Here is a 17,371-nt window from a genome sequence, read left to right on the forward strand (position 1 = left end):
TGGATTTTGCTGTGGTTGAGATGGAAACTTACCGTTCTCTTGAAAACTGAGAGTAGATGTTAACTTTGCAAGAGTATCTTTAAAACCTGTCATGCTTTAAGCAAGTTGAGTGTTGATTATCTCTTGCTTTTCAATGAATGAATGCAATGTTTCTTCAAGATTTCTTCTAGGAGGTGGAGCATAAGGAGGTGCATCTCCATGAGAATTTTGGAAATTATGTTGTGCTTGAAACGGTGGTTGTGAAGTTTGTGTATTATTGTTATCACTCTTCCAACTAAAATTTGGGTGATTTCTCCAACCAGGATTGTATGTTTGCGAGTATGGGTTATGATTAGGCCTTTGGAAACTGTTTAAAGCATGAGCTTGTTCATGGAGGCATTCCTTGAAAGAAGGCAAAGTTGGACAATCATTGGTTGCATGCTCATTTGTTTCACATATTTGACACACTTGTCTTGAACAGATTTTAATTGACCACTCTTTTTCAATTCTAATGCCTCGACTTTTCTAGCTAAAGATGCAAACTTGGATTAGAGGTCATGATCTTCCCTAAGGTTATACATACCTTCATTAGATGTATGAGGTTGAGTTTTACCCCAGTTGCCTCATAAATGCCTGTGGTGTTCCAATTTTGAGCATTTTTCAGCTAGCAAGTCTAGGTACTCCATTGCTTCATTAGGGTATTTATCTTCGAAAGTTCCATTGCACATCAATTCAACAATTTGCCTATCTCTAGGTGTTAAACCTTCATAAAAATGTGAAACCAATCTCCATGTTTCAAAACCATGATGAGGGCAAGTATTAAGCAAATCTCGATACCTATCCCAACATTGGTAAAATGTTTCTCCTGGCTTTTGAGTGAAAGTGGTGATTTGTCTTTTGAAAGAGTTTGTTCTGTGAGATGGAAAAACCTTCTTTAAAAATTATTGTTGCATTTCATCCCAAGCACGAATGGATCCCGGTCTCAAATTTTATAGCAAGTTTTAGCTTTATCTTTAAAGAAAAAGGAAAAAAGCTTTAATCTGATGGTGTTCATGCTACAATTTGAGTCATTATAAGTGTTACAAACTTCCTCAAATTCTCTCAAATGCAAGTATGGATTTTCTAGATCTAATCCATGAAAAGAAGGTAAAAGTTAAATAATGTCTGGCTTAAAATTAAAATGAGATGCATCAGGAGGAAAAAATATACATGATCGCGCAATTGTTCTTGTTAGATTCATGTAGTCTCTAAGTGTTCTAACCCGATTATTCTCATTATTCTCATTATAAAGCGATTGATTATCCTCTTCGGCCATGTTTTCTAAAGAAGATGAGGATACCTTACAAAGTTTATCATTTAATGTACGTGACCAAACTCTCATGCACGTGTAGAAAGAGAAGAAAAGAAAAGAAAAAGAAACAAAACAAAAGAAACAAAGTTAGATACAAGAAAAGTGAAAAGAAAAAAAAAATATTATAATTTATACAAGAATTTACCTCCCTGGCAATGGCGCCAAAAACTTGGCACGATCAAAAGATTGATGTCTTCTCCCAAGTGTAGGAGTGTCGAAGTAATAAATAACCCGGCAAGACCGGGGTAGAACCATAGAGAGGTTAATTGTATAAATTATAAATAACAATAGAACAACAATAATAACAACAATAACAACAACAATAATAACAATAATAGTAATAGTAGTAGTAGTAGTAATAATAATAATAATAATAATAATAATAATAATAATACTCAGTACGTGGCGTTGTTATACTTGAGAATAATCTAAAAGATCGGGTCACAGGTTTTCAGCCTATATATTGAGTTTATGAAAAGATCAAAGAGATATATTATATAATATAAACAGAATGTAAATAATAATAATAATAGTAATAATAGTAGGAGTAATAATAATAATAATAATAGTAATAATAATAGTAGTAGTAATAATAATAATAATAATAATAATAAAAAGAAGAGGAGGAAGAAATTAATGAGAACTTTGAGATGGAAGATTAATGTAATGATTAAATAATGATAAAAACAAATGTCAAGGTTAGAGGATCCACCAATGGTATTTCAAACAAGTATAATATAAACTTTTATTACTCAATTTGGAAACCACACACAGAGGAGGTTCCAATCAGATGATTTGTCATTAATAGCTCATTATAAATTATTAACATGATCATATTAATTATCTTATTTACATAACACCAAACTTTTAAATATTGTCTGGAATTCATGATGTTAACTGATGTTAACAACAAATCAAGTTTCTTTCATAGCCCAGGTGTAGGTAATACCATACGGTTGGGCTATGAGAGTGCCAAACATTTGTTGTACCAAGTGTTATACAACACAAATCTAGATTAACCATTTAACAAGCAAGGTATTAAGAATTAGTAAGATAAAAAGATAATACATGTTAATATTAAACATTAAGGTCCATGTTCAGTTTATACTATACTTATTCTTACACCATTAGTGTAACCTTTTCACCTTGACATAATAAACTTAGCTAAACATAATGAATAAGAGAAACATAAATAAACAAAACAAGAACATAAATAAGATACAAGTTAACTAAGAAAAGGAAAGGAAATGAAAAGCATAAACAATATATTAATGAAAGCAAAACTTAAAAATTACAAAAAAAATATAAAGAGAGAAATAAAGAGCATGAACTTGATCTGAACAACCAAGCTCCCAAATACATGGCAAATGCCTCCCTTTATAGGCCAAAATTCAGAATTATTGATTTGATGACTAATTGTTGAGTGGGTGGCCAACTCTTGACTTTGTGAAAATCCTTATCTTCTTGTCTGAATAAAACGAAAATGCTAGCATCAGAACGGGGTCCACTTGAAAACATGAAAGTTACAGGAAATTGTCTTAACAAATCTGTGTAAAAATGTAAGGTCATTTGGATTTCTAGAACTCCAGATATGAGCCAAACACTAAACAGTGTTCGGGCTGCAGGACAGATTCAGACTTCTCTGTTGTTGCTATAATTTGGACTTGAAAATGGCCTTCTTAGATCTTGATGAAAACATGAAAGTTGTAGGCCTATGTCTTACTGAATCTGTGTAAAAATGTGAGGTCATTTGGATATCTATAACTCGAGATATGACCCAATTACTGAACAGTGTTCCAGTTTGGACTGCACCAACATCTCTTTTCTAAGTTTCACCCTCTCTTTATCTTCACAAATTTTAGTAGTTGAATCAATCAATCAATTCTTTGATTTATGTGATAGGCCTGCATTTAAGATGAACATTTACCATATATTAGGTCATTGATACTTTAAGTGCAAAATGATGATATAAAACCTTGATAAATATGCACTTTTAAGTACTAATCAGTATTTCCACATGACAATTCAAAATATATATTTACATGCATTCTGAGATTTAATACCCAGTTTACTAAATCCATGAGAATCTGACAAATATTCCAATAATCATCAATCTTTTAATTCATGAGAATTAGTAGTTAATATTGTAATATAAAACATTATACTGATAACTGATATTTGAATATCAAGAGTTGACCAAAAAATTCTTAGAGTTATTTTAAAATATTCACCAATTTTAATTGAAGTATTTTTTCACCGTAATATATAAATTAAAAATAATTCATAAGAATTTTATTTGGATACAAGAGTCTATAATAACTCCCGATTTATTCACACGAATAAATTTCAATCATAAGGGATAGATAGACTACTGGTTAGGAACCCCATTTAGAACATTTAAACCACATAAAACAACTTACCTTAGGTAGGGTTGCATTAAGGGTGCTAATACTTTTTCAAGTCATAATCATTCCTTTACCCTTTGATTCTCTGATAAAACCAATATACTCGGGTTTTTTATCGACCTTAAACCAAACAACTAGGTGGCAACTCTAATGATCCCCTAACACCGCATCTCCACGTGTGACAAAATGACAACTCCACTGGGAATGATATTATTTCTTATAGTATTGGACTAAACTTTATGTATTTGATATGGTTTATCTATTTTTATATGTTTAAATTTTTAAAATTTTTACTTATTTTATTTTATTTGTGCTTTAGCCCATGTTTATATGTTTTCATGCATCATTAGTTTTTTTTTTTTTTTGATATATCACTCTGGGATAAGTATATAGAAACTTCAGGTTAGCTTGGGGAGTAACAACTTACTTTATAACTTTTTGTCAAGGTTTAAGTTCATGAAATCATCCAACTCTTTACTAAATGTTTGGACTGGTAGTGATTTATATATGTATCATCTCATTACCTACTGAACCCCTATATTGTCTTCATGAGGGTGATCACTAGAACATTGAGAGTCCTTTTTTTTAGAGACCAAGTAGTAAACCTACTCCCTGTCTCACGTAAAAAGATTATAATTTAGGGCAATCCGTTCTTGAAGCATCTTGAATTTAGGGCTTTTAGGTGACACAATGGTCATTACTTAGGAAATTTTTATTGTATAGTTTAGGCAATAATCAAAATTCATGTTCATCATGCAATCATTATGATTATGTGTCACCCCTTGAAGGGCGAGTTTTTCATATAAAAACATGCTCATACATTTAAGATGCATGCATCCTTAATGCATATATCCTTGAAAGGTTGAAACGTAGGTCACCCACTTAAGGTCTCCAACACTTAACTAAGAGAAAAGATGGAAAACGAAGAAAGAGCTCAGATAGAGGCTTATTTTCAAAAGGAAATTGAGAGCATCAAATGTGAAGTAGCTAGACTCATAAATCTACTTAAATAAGTATTGGGTTTCAACAATGGAAAAGGAATGTTTACATAGCCTCTTATGGAAGCATTGTTAACCCACGTCTTTCATACATATTAGAACTTAGGGGCAAACTCAGTAACTGGGTATCATTTTGTCCATCCAACCAACTCAAGCTCAAGTCACCACAGATACAACAACAGAAGGACTTTCTAATGATAAATCTATATGTCCCATAAACCATGATAATTTAGTTTCTCTATAAGAGATATTAAGAGTAGTTGAAAGGAATAATTTGATTGAACCTATATTACCAGCTGAAGTTTGTTTGGTTTCAAAAACATTATGGTGCCGAAGGAGTTTAGAGTGTTAGACTTCATCAAGTAAATTGGGCTAGAATGCCTGAACACTCATCTTCAATCTACTACAATAAGATGGTTGAAGTGATCGATAAAGATAAAATGTTAATCTATTTCTTTCAGGATAGTTTCATAGGGCCTGCATTGAACTGATATATGAGACTAAATAGTACCAAGATTAATAAATGGAAGGGTCTGATAGACTTCTTCTCGAAATAGTTAAATTCAACCTCGAGATCGCTCCTAACAGAACTAGCCCAATGGCCATGGAGAAAAGAAACCAAGAGTTTATAAGGACATATGTGCAAAAATGGCGAGATAAGGCAACTCATTTCCAATCTCCACTGATAAAATAGAAATGGTGATGTTGTTTTCCATACCTTCCAATCCCCTTATTATGAGCATTTAATTGGAAGTTCAGCTCATCATTTTTACAAAGATACGAGGATTGCTGAAAGAATTGAATAAGTTATCAAAAAAAAATAAAATTAGGGGTCCTACCATGGATTCTAGAACAATAATGAGAGATGAATTAGAAGATGGCTCTTAAGTGGAAAACCTTAGTTGTGTGGTCTAGCCAGGTCTCTGTAGCATCAACTACCCAAATTCCATTGTTAAATATTTATCATACCTCTGCCACTCTAGTTTGTCTACTAGTATCTATTCGATTCCAGACTTTTTACCCGGACTCCATCAAATTCCATGCAGCCACCATTTTCTATATGGTATAATTCAAGTGAGAGATGTGAATATCATAGTGGAGTCTTAGACCATTTGATTGAAAAATTGTAAAATTTTCAAGTATCAAGTTTGAAAAATGATGAGTAAGAGGCAAGTTGAGTTTGTGAAGGATGGTTTCATTGACCATATTGTTACTGGATCATTACAAACATAACAAAGATCAATAAGCGATGACAAGACATAGATGCTTGTTGGAAAAGCTAATTAGGGTGTCGCATTATCAATGATTTTGTTATGAAATTTTGCTTTTCAACATTTTTGTTTTGGGATCACATCTCATCTTTTTAATGAAAAATGTCTTTTCCTTGCCTCTTTGTTGTTCTGAAATCAATAGATGTTTAACAAAATATTTTGATTGAACTCCAACATGTAAAATTAAGGTAATCAATCCTGAAAGAGTAAAAGTGTTTTGATTGTAGAAATTACTCGATGTTCGTTAAAATGACATGATAAACAAATATGGGGATCAAGCAAATTTTGAATTCACACATGAATTGAACCACACATCATATAGCTAAGTTTTAGTAGTATGCATAATGACATGTAGTGGATTTGGTAGTTATGGACTCGTGAATCATGATTCTTTGCAAGTCCAAATCATTACATTAGATGAGGTCAAAATTTATCAGTTCTAACTGACCTTGCTTGAAATAAGAAAAAACCATCTTTGTTTATTCCTTTCACAATTCTTGAAATATATATCCCTTGCAACCATTTTTTGAGCCTGATGAAATATTTCAAAAAAAAAAACCCTGACATGGATCACACCCTTACACTAGGGGAAAATGAGGGATTTTTGTTTGAAAAAATAAAGAAAATAGTAGAATCAATGGTGAAGGGAATGCTAAGAACGAAAGCTAGATGATTAAGAAAAGGCTAAAAGTGAAAAAGCCTTAGACTAAATGGCATCCAAGAAAACTTTGAGGAAGGTTGTATGAAAGCTAAAAAGTAGAAATCACCTACATTTAAAGGCAAGTCATGGTTAAAGGTAGGAAAATTCCTATCAAGTCTAGAAGGGAAAACGAGGTTTATAATTGAGGAAAGGCGCAACAAATGCCAAGAGTTGATGCCATAGGCAAGAGTAAAAAACAAAAAAACAAAACAAAATAAAAAGATACCAAATTAAAAATAGAAATAAAGAAATAACGAGGCTAATGACTGGGAGAAAACCATGACCTTTCCTTTGAATGTAAATTTGAGATAAAAGAGCATCATGAGATAAAAGATGGGCAAAGGGTTTTAGTATCCTCTTGACGTTTGAGATAAATGATGAAAAGAGTGGCATGATTATATGCTAATATTTGATCTTGATACCATTAAAAGTTCTTGATTGATGAAAAATAAGGCACAATTATATGCATCATTGTTTGATTATGATGGAGTTTCCTGTCTAGTTTTAGAAAATGAGACTTATTGATGAAATATATATAGCATGGTTATATGTTATTTGTTCAACAAGGGTAGTAAGAGAAAAAAGAGTTAATGAATAGTTGATGTTGATTCTAGATCTTTAAAACCCTTATACACTGTTTAAATCTATGAATTCCTTTCTTTGTTAGCCACGAAACCTAGCCTTCATTACGTGCTTTTAAAAGCCCTTTCTAATCAAATAACCAATTTGAAACAATAAATGATGCTCTAAAAACTTGAAGAGTTTTTCCATAAGAGTTGTGGTTTCATGAATTACGTTAGTGATTATGATGCATGCAGATCAAATAGATGCTCAAAAGAGATAAATTCTCAATGAAACCTTAAGTCTTTACTCAAACCTCTTATCATTGAAATCCATAAAAGGTTACCTCATCATGTACCATCAAATGACATACTCAAAATTAAAGGTTAAGATTGATATAAAGAACCATATAAAAACTATCTTAATCTTGCAAAGAGTTAATTTATGTTTTTAAAATACAAGACAATCAAACAATTGCATGTGTTAAATGTTGTGTGTTGGGTCTTTTACCAAAGAAGCTTGATTTTCAAAATACTTTCAAAAAATTGGCATCTCTCTAATTTCATTTCAATAATTAAACTTGAATAGACATTATCTTTGAAATTTATGAACTGATTCTAGAATAAAGAAAATTTTCAAAAAAAAAAAAAACATTAACTAAGTTTGCAAAAATCATGACAAAAATTGACATTAACACTCCTTGAACAGTTGAGTGGCTAGGGGGCAATGCAATGGACCTTGAGAGGAAAAATGAGCACATTCAGATCAACTGAGGACAATGTTGCTAAAAAAAAAAATTTATGATTAAAGATTCATGATTTTGAAGTTGTTTTGCTTATAAAATAGCTTGTATATGATATATGTTCATATTCACTATTTAATTTTGCAATTAGACAAGCTATATATATATATATGTTTTTAGTAAAAGCTAGTTGTTTTAAGTTGTTAATGTTTTTCTGACAGATGAAACAATCGACCAGTTTATATTAGTTAGGATAATCGATCAATCAGTTCCTGCATATTCCAAGGTATTCATCCCTAATGAACAAGCAGTCGACTGGTTCAACTTAAAACCTAGATTTGATAGTCTTAAACTTTGTGAAACTTGAACTGACTAAATGCATATCAATCATATAATGCAAGTAAAGTGAAGTTTGTGAATTCATTTTAATTTGTGCTATAAAGTAAGATTCAAAGAGTTATACAATTTGCACTAAAATAAATCCTTAAGAATTAAGTCTTCATTTGCTTTGCATCTTGGACTTATTGATTGATTTTTCCATTCAATTTTTCATGCTGGTTGATGTGTTATTCATATAAAACCATGTTTAAATTTATTATCAACCAAGCATATTATGAGTCCAATTTTATTTAATTGTTATCATCAAAATATATAAATATTAATATATGGCTCAAAATATTGACAAGTGTATATGCCTTGTAGCCAATCAGTTAGTTACACATAGTATCAACTTTATTCATGTAAATATATTTAATTTATTAATAAAATTTTATATATCTTTAATATTTATTAAATATTTGATTAATGAATCTATTATTTGATTAATGAATTTAGAATAAAGATAAACTTGAATTGACTAAGGAAATTATAAAGTTGTTATAATTATGGAGTTCTTATTGCATCAAAGCATTGTTTCTAAATATTCTTGGCCAATGCTCTATTAAGACTAAATATTAATTAGAGCTATTGAAACTTATACATATTATATTTCTTTCTTTATGAAAAGAAGTAGTTGTTCTCATAAGTTGGGGCATGAGAGATACTTAAAATTAATATATAGGTATTTTTCAGATAATATGTATACTGAACTAACCCAAATGACAATTTCATATGAAGAGATTATTTGTGTTTATGAAAATACTTACGTGATATTGTGTAAGTGATTCTCCGACTTGAAATCAATAAATTATCCTATATAGAGTGTTATGTTTTGATTCTAATACATATTGTTTTAAAGAAATAACTTTAAGGTATCTGCAAACTTTTGTTACATCATCTTACGAAAATACTTTGTATATGGAATGATGGTACTGTGTGGTTCTTTAGCATTTTCCACTTACAAGTTAAAAGAATACAAAATACAGATGATAAGGTATGTGATAGAAACATATAATATGGTGATGAAATTGTGTATCTCAAATATTGGCTTCCAGAGAAACCTAAAATGAGTGAGGGTGGAAAGAGATCCTCTTCAAATGGCTTTGAGAAGCCTTTGACAACTGAAGATCAGCAAGCAAGGGTATATCCATCATATGTGCTTTCAATTTTAAAGCACATATGGGAGGAAAAATTTAAAGCACATGACTCTTTCAATTTTGCAGGTTAATGACATGAGAAGGCTGGTGGGGCCACTGCCAGATAAGATAAGATGTCCATTTATTGTCCTGATGCATCAATTGCAAGATATCTGAGGGCACGGAACTGGAACGTCAAGAAGGCACTGAAAATGCTGAAAGAAACCTTGAAATGGAGAGCAGCACACAAACCAGAGGAGATTCGCTGGGTATGCAGGCACTTTTTATCCTTCTTGATTTTCTCTTAGTCCTTGAGAGGAAAGATCCGCTCTAGCGTTTAAGTCTTAATCAATGGATGATATCTTGGTAGGGATCGACTTAATTTAATGGTGTGCCTCAACTTTAGTGAGTAATTGAACGAGGCTCGAAGCTCTCCTACATCTTCTTTCATTTCATGCATTTTTGTTGCACTAGGAAAATATTGGCCTCCAGTCACATTTCACATAACACTAAAAATTTAATATAGTTGTTTCCATACCTGGTAAGGGTCCAAGCATATTGAAACTGCCACCAATAATTTATAATACTCAAAATTAAGACAAATTGCAATTGGCTATGCATCTGGAAGTCCCAGTACAATTAGTAACAATTTCCATCAGGAAACTCAGCATTGTGGGTTATGGGACTGGTCAAATTTGTTCTAGTTGTGGATCTACTCATGCGATGGTGTTTATTTCTGTCACTGTTTTTGTTTGTAATGCAGGGAGAGGTTGCTCATGAAGCACAAACGGGGAAAGTCTACAGATCAAATTACTTTGACAAGCATGGAAGAACAGTTCTTGTCATGAGACCTAGTTGCCAGGTTTGATCTGACAATCTCTCCCGACCTTTCTCTGAGTGTTGTGATTTGTGAGGCTGCTATTGCTTGGATTTGAAGAAAGGTTTGGTTCATGTAGATGCATCACTAGGACATGCTATTAATCCCGAATGAAAAGACACGTAAATTGACCATCCATGATTTTGACACCAAATAATAAAAAAATTAGCTTTGCTTCAGGACTCAGAAGTCAGATCCAACATTATAATCACACGATTCTTCCCCTCCCACAAATTATGACCTGTTTTTATATATAAAGAAATTCCAAGCAGAATTAAAAAGTTTATAAATATATCTAATTAAATAAATTAAAAACTATTTATATAATAAAAAAATTATAAAGCTCCATCCTTACTTACCACATTTCTATTTTGTATTCTTCATTTCAATCTTCTATCCTTTAAATCATATCCTTCCTTAATAAATGTGTTTTAATTAACCATCAATTTGGGTCTATATAAAGATGTAATTAGAAAAAAAAAATATTAAAAAATAAATTTATTGTTATAATCCAAAATAATTTATCTCTAGTTGAAAAGTGGTGTGGGGAAACGGGGAACAATAATGTTCCCCGCACCTTTTTATAGTAATATCAACCTTAATGCAAGCCTTCGTGACAATATTTTGTGTAAACCGAGTATGCTTGGCATGATGGTGAGATCTTTTGTACTTCGAAGTGTGTACAGAAATATCAGTTTTCAGGGATCAAATTCAAAAGTGATATGCTTAGCTTTATGTTGGTTACCTGTAATAACGGTAAATTCATATTTGTAATAACGGTAAACCCAGTCAATAAAAGGACAAATTAAATATTTGGTGTATTGCATGGAGAATGCCATTTTAAATTTGCCACCAGAAAAGGAGCAGCTGGTCTGGCTGGTTGATTTCAATGGTTTCAATTTATCGCATATTTCATTGAAGGTGACACGGGAAACAGCCCATGTTTTACAAGACCATTATCCTGAATGCCTGGGTTTGGCAATCCTGTACAACCCTCCAGAATTCTTTGAACCTTTCTGGATGTTAACCCCTTATCTGTTTCCGCTGTACTTTTTTAAAATTTCTAATTGTCGGATTTAGAGAATTTTTACTTTATTATAAAGTTTTGATTATAGATTGTGCTCAAGGTAATTATGTACACTGCCACAACTACAACCATGTGATCGTACACCAAAATCTGCCTCAATATCGAGAGATTTTAAACCCTCTGACCACCACTTCACGTTAGCTTATGGCTCCCTCTACCCCCAGCTTATCGCTTTTCCAAACCAGGGCTCTCTGGTGTCCTACATTGGACAATGCCAGACCATTTTAGGCCCCTTCTCTCATATTTTTTTTTCCCACCAATATGCCAAACCATGGACCTTTTGGTGGATGTGTCATTTCTAATGTTATCCGTTCTAGTGTTACTGTACACCTTAGCATACAGATCTCACTGCCACTGCCATCTTATGAGTATCTTGTTGTTTTGATACCCAACATTCACTACTATACATAAGGGCTGGCCTCACCTCCATTCTATAGAAATTTCCTGGCGTTTTATGTTCTCTTTTCTTGGTACTTGGTATTGAGACACTATTATAATTTCAAGAGTTCAACTTGTGGTAATGTGTCTGCTTTTTTGTTGTTTCCAATCTTTAATGTCACCATTGTATTTGCAAAATTTGATGCAAAACTGTTTTAGTTCCAATTGTGAATTGTATGGGACAATGGTTAGTTTCAGTTTCAGTATTTTGCAATAGCCAAGGGGCATTCCAGTGTGTTTCGTGCAGTCACAGTCCTGTTTTGCTGGTTTTAGATTAATTCTTGGTGAAGCCTTTTTTATTTCTCTGCACTCTATACGCTAGTTTAGTTTGCCAGTAATGTCAGGATAACCTTTCATTGCAGGTGGCAAAAGCATTTCTAGAGCCTAAGACTTCAAATAAAGTCAAGTTTGTTTGAAATCAATACTAAGAAAATAATGGAAGATCTATTTGATATGGACCGTCTCGAAGCTGCATTTGGTGGAAAAGGTGTAGATTTTGTCATATAAGGGAGTTTGCAGAGAGGATGACGGAGGACGACAAGAGGATGCCTTCATTTTGGACAAGAGTGAGTTCCCCCTCGGCAGCTCCACAACCGGACCTGGCATCTACTACTTTGGTACGAACTTTCCACCAGCGGTGAGGACGAAAGACACCGCTAAACTGTACTTGAAAGAAGTTGGAATGAATCTGTTTCTGAAATCCTTTTATGTAATTTTGGTCCATGATGGGATGGTTAGATTGGTCTTTCCAGTCCAGTTCACTCTTTTTTTTCAAGACCACTTGGACGGAAAATGTATTCAATAGGTTTATATATGACACTCAAGCTGAGAAAGTTTTGAGAATTCTTTCTAAAATAATGTTAAACATGAAGTTATGAAGTTGAGTTTAAAGAATCATCAAGTCTTAATCAATATAGTCCAAGCAAGAAATACCTTTAATTCTTGATTCAAATCATTAACAAGTAGAGGGTTTTATAATCTAATTTTAGCTTTTCTAGGTAAATATTATGATTCTTGATTATAAATTCTAGGATTTTGCTCTCTGGGTTTACATCCACGATGCATCAAGAGGTCGATACATAGGTAAATAGATTTTGGTCTAGGTTTAGTTTTCATCTGTTTATTTGCTAAAGCATGATCATATGGTCTATTGAGTTCATAAATGGCACTTCAAATCATGTTCTTGAGAGCATAATGGATCCTATTTGTAAAATCTTAACTGTTGAATTTAGATTTTATTTTAAATTCAAATAACTTTCCAACTACATATTTGAAGAACCATCCACATCCATTTATGAATTCAAAACTAAATCATTAGCATTGATTTAAACCCGAATATGTGAGTTCTACAAACAAGATCCATCATGTTCCATGACCCAAATCCATGCCGAGAAAAAACAAAACACAAATGAGGAAAATTACTTCGCATCACCTTGTGCACATTGTGATAGCTAGAAGGTACCATAGAACAGTACTCATATTTCAGTCCATCTTCTACAACATTTAAACATCACTAACTATCAGGAATCCTACATCTTCCCTGGAAGAAACATGGGCAAGGACCCAATCAAAACAGTAGACTTGACTGACACGCGAAAACTGAACCAATAGCGGTAGAAAGCTTTCCTTCCTACTGGTTGAGGAAGATAACCATATACATGTGCCCAAACGTATTGCATAACCAGCTTTTCTGCATTTTCTTATTTATGACACCAACAGCTATTATGATAGGAATGCAGAGGAAGATCCCCCCTGAAAAAGCAAAGCAATGTTGGTACTCATCTAAGGAGTTGGAAGCAAAAAAAGAGCCAGTGATTGAGGTAGACACAGAAGATGATAACAAGTAATTGAACTTACCAGTATGTGAGCATATATTAACGCAGCATATCATCTAACTTCTGCCTATATAGAGCTAAACTCTGCAACAGCATTTAAAGTAGCATAAGTGGTGGTGTCATATTCAGTCAGGTACTAGATAGCATCATGTGAACGATGCCTATGGAGTTAGAATTCCAAGAAACAGAAATTCCAAGTAATAATGTCATTCTTGTAAAAGATCTTGTTCATTCTTGTACACAAAATTTATTGATTGCTAGATTGTTTACAATTTTACTCAATAATGTGTTTGCATAATATTTTTTATGCCTCTCTGTATCATATACATACTTCCTAGGTAATGACAATACCATTTCTTCCTATGCTTTCTAGACCTAGGGGTTACCAGCCAGTCTTAGCAAGAAGATTCTTAGCAATAAAAGTAAATTACTGAAAAAATTATATTGCATTCCAATGTCTATAATTAACTAGGAAAATTCATCTTAAGGCCTCATTGGAAACTTGAAAGGTTACTCCCTGACACATGCATGTTTTGGTTGGTTGCTTCATCGAATGATTAGGAAAATAAAAAACTAAATGATTATTTCAGATAAAACTTTTCCATATTAATTTCAGACAGGTTACAACTGTTGAACATAATAATCTGCCACACTTAAAATCAGGCAAATATAAACTGCAGCCACAAATAAAATTTTCAAGTCCAGAACCTAATATGAAGTCGCATACCCTAGTATATGCATACACGCCAGCCTCAGTTGGTCCTGCAGGACTTCCCCTCCTAATGAATTTCCCTCCTTTTAATATGTAAAGCATTGGTATTCCAGTTGATAATTCTAAGTTGATAACCTGCCAGAACAAAAAAATATCAAAATAAAGTTAATACTAAGAGGAAAAAGAAGAGATAATGCAGAGATGATCCATATGGAAACACCCCAAAGTAACTAGTTTATCACCTCCTGTGAAGTTAATTTGTCAAGGTACATTATGATGGACCTCAGTGAATTCCCATGGGCAGCAATCATCACATTCTTCCCAGATAGAAGTTGAGGCTCAATCTGCAAGTACTCTTGTGTCAGATGCTATTGAATGGTATACAATTGCTTGAATCATTAAGAAAACCATCCAATCATTGGCAAGCAAACCATAAGAGAACTAGGAATAGGAAGCATAGCCATGCATACGTGATCTTTGAAATAAGCAACTGCTCTTTCAGCACACATTTCCAAACTCTCGCCATTGGGTGGAGGTATGTCATAACTCCTCCGCCACTCGTGAACCTTTTCCTTTCCAAACCTATCTGCTGTTTCCTGCTTATTGAGACCCTGCAATTCACCATACCTGCAGAGAAGATTGGTCATAAGTTGCATATGAAGCGGGGATTCCAGGAAAAAGGAGATGATCAGAGAAAAAGAGACAGTATCATTACATTCTTTCATTTAATTGCGAAGCTGTTACAACTGGGATTGATTGCTTTTTTGTATCTTCACTAAAAATTTGACTCCATTCCCTTGCCTGTTCATTCTCATTGTGTAAAATGATAGGAACCTGCCACCAGTTTGATAGTCAACATGCTAGCAAATAAAGAAGAAAAAGAAAAAAACTTTTGAGGAAATAGTGGAGTCTTAAATAAGTTCATCTTAACTTGTCTTGCTGAATTCATACATAAATAAGTGTCAGATGTGCCAGCCTGAGTAATTATTGTGCCAATGACAAATAATGCAGGTTTAGCTCAGATTAATGCAAGAGCAAGATATTCATCTACTATCATGTTAATAACTTCTGAGATTTGAATGCCACAGCTAAAACTTCTGTTTTCTAACACCCAATAGCATGTTTTACCAAACTACCATTTTGTGACGATGCGCAGCTAAAACTTATGTTTTCTAACACCCAATGGCATGTTTTACCAAACTACCTTTTTGCGACGATGCTGAGTCATGGCAAGCATGGCAGTCATCTGCGCACGTATCAAGGCTGATGTATATATCATGTCGACGGGTATGTTGCTGATTCTCTTACCAGCTTCAATTGCCTCCTCCACACCCTTCTTTGTCAATGGCACATCAACACAGCCTGTGAAGAGGTTCTTTTCATTCCATAGTGACTCACCATGCCTAATCAGTATCAAAGCTGCTTCACCTGAAATAGATTAGGATATAGCTTTAAGAAGATTTCACAAAAAGAAAAAACTCAGCTCCAAATTTTAATCAGACGCCAAATAATATCAATCAATCTGTATATCAACATGATTTTTTTCTATTGTATTGCAGAATCGAAGGATTCATGCGGCCAAATTCAAATATGATGAGATCTTTTTAAGAATAAAAAATGGCAATTGATATGAATATCTAATCTTCATTAGATAAGAATTTTGGACTAAAAAGAAACAGGCATACTTGATTTCTTTCGTAACTCATCAGAGCTGTTATTTGGGGGATATGAAACCGGTTGAACCACTGAAGTTTGAGAAGCCGAGGCTTGAATAACACCAAATTTTCTTCAAGAACTATAACTCCCTCTTCTTGACAGTCCAATGTCAACCTTAAAAACCTTTAGATATCAGTTTCAACGAAGCATTGCCAAACTCAAGATGAGAACCGGAGTTCTGGAGGTGTTGATGGGACTGAGCGGTCCCTAAGGCTTGGTGAAACACAGCAGTGGCCATTCTGAAATTCAAGATACCCCAAGAAAGAAGCCCACAAATAATTATTAGAAATGGGTTTATATAGCATTTAACAACTCCTATTTCAACACAGTGAGTTGAAAGACTCAATGTACAGTAGCTTTGAAGGCATTACAGAATAGCACATAGCACATTCCTTTCAAATGAAAAAACAAAACGAGCAAATTAAAAGAAAACTAGCAGTAAAGAAAGCAGAAAAGAGATTCAAGTCATATATAATCCAAAATAAATTAAACAACGTTAATAAAGAGGAAGAAAGAGCAAGACCAACAACAATAGTGGCATATTGCTGGGAAAATATTAAAAGAAATTCACACAGATATTAGAAGGGTCAGTTCCGATCAATATCTCTCAAAGCAAGACCAAACAGTTAGTAATACATGAAGAAGAAGAAAATGATCAACAAATTACCTTTCAAGAAGGAAGCCAGAAACCAAAATGGAAAAAAGAAAAGAAATGTGTAAACAGTAACAAAATAAAATAGAAAAAATGGGAGCAGGTGACCTATATATAATAGAATAGAGGGACTGAATCGAAGAAGAAAACAAGGAAGGAAGGGGAGAGTTTAGTAACTCGCGAGAAAAAGTTGACGGAGAAGATTAATAACAACTGCTTTAGTTACATGCGTCTCAATTTCAATTTTTGTTTTTTAAAAAAAAAAAACTCACAGCTTTTTTTCTTTTTTTAACAACTGCTTTAGTTACATGCGTCTCAATTTCAACTTTTTGTTTTTTCTTTTTTTCAATTCTGTATGTTATTTGTATTCAATTTATAAATTATCACAATTTTTATTTTTAAAATAAAATATTAAACTATAGAATTTAATTTAATTATACTATTTAGAATATATATATATATAATATATATATAAATTAATTAATAATCTTGAATGTTATACCTTTAAATCATTTTTTCAGTGACAAATTTCT

General features: G+C 32.9%; 2 protein-coding genes across 3 annotated transcripts; one reads left to right on the plus strand and one right to left on the minus strand.

Moving 5' to 3' along the window:
- Window positions 1-9,644: 9,644 nt before the first annotated feature.
- Window positions 9,645-12,835, plus strand: LOC118045865 (uncharacterized). 2 transcript variants are annotated; one of them, XR_012169883.1, is made up of 3 exons: window positions 9,645-9,926; window positions 10,285-10,383; window positions 12,286-12,835. XR_012169883.1 is itself a non-coding variant. In XM_035054597.2 (3 exons), exons 1-3 carry the CDS (start codon window positions 9,656-9,658, stop codon window positions 12,337-12,339), a joined length of 288 nt encoding a protein of 95 aa, XP_034910488.1. In that variant the 5' UTR covers window positions 9,645-9,655; the 3' UTR covers window positions 12,340-12,835. The 2 variants fall into 2 exon arrangements, 1 of the variants encoding a protein (XP_034910488.1); XM_035054597.2 differs by having other exon boundaries at window positions 9,645-9,790.
- Window positions 12,836-13,214: 379 nt separating this feature from the next.
- On the minus strand, window positions 13,215-17,037 carry LOC118045866 (2,3-bisphosphoglycerate-dependent phosphoglycerate mutase 1-like). The gene is made up of 9 exons (XM_073409254.1): window positions 16,854-17,037; window positions 16,156-16,425; window positions 15,675-15,898; window positions 15,186-15,304; window positions 14,941-15,097; window positions 14,713-14,814; window positions 14,486-14,605; window positions 13,781-13,842; window positions 13,215-13,675 (listed from the first exon to the last, which is right to left on the minus strand). Exons 3-8 carry the CDS (start codon window positions 15,747-15,749, stop codon window positions 13,798-13,800), a joined length of 618 nt encoding a protein of 205 aa, XP_073265355.1. The 5' UTR covers window positions 15,750-15,898; window positions 16,156-16,425; window positions 16,854-17,037; the 3' UTR covers window positions 13,215-13,675; window positions 13,781-13,797.
- Window positions 17,038-17,371: the final 334 nt, after the last annotated feature.

The sequence above is a fragment of the Populus alba genome, chromosome 5 (genome assembly GCF_005239225.2).
Source record: "Populus alba chromosome 5, ASM523922v2, whole genome shotgun sequence".
In the NCBI taxonomy this organism is placed as follows: domain Eukaryota; kingdom Viridiplantae; phylum Streptophyta; class Magnoliopsida; order Malpighiales; family Salicaceae; genus Populus; species Populus alba.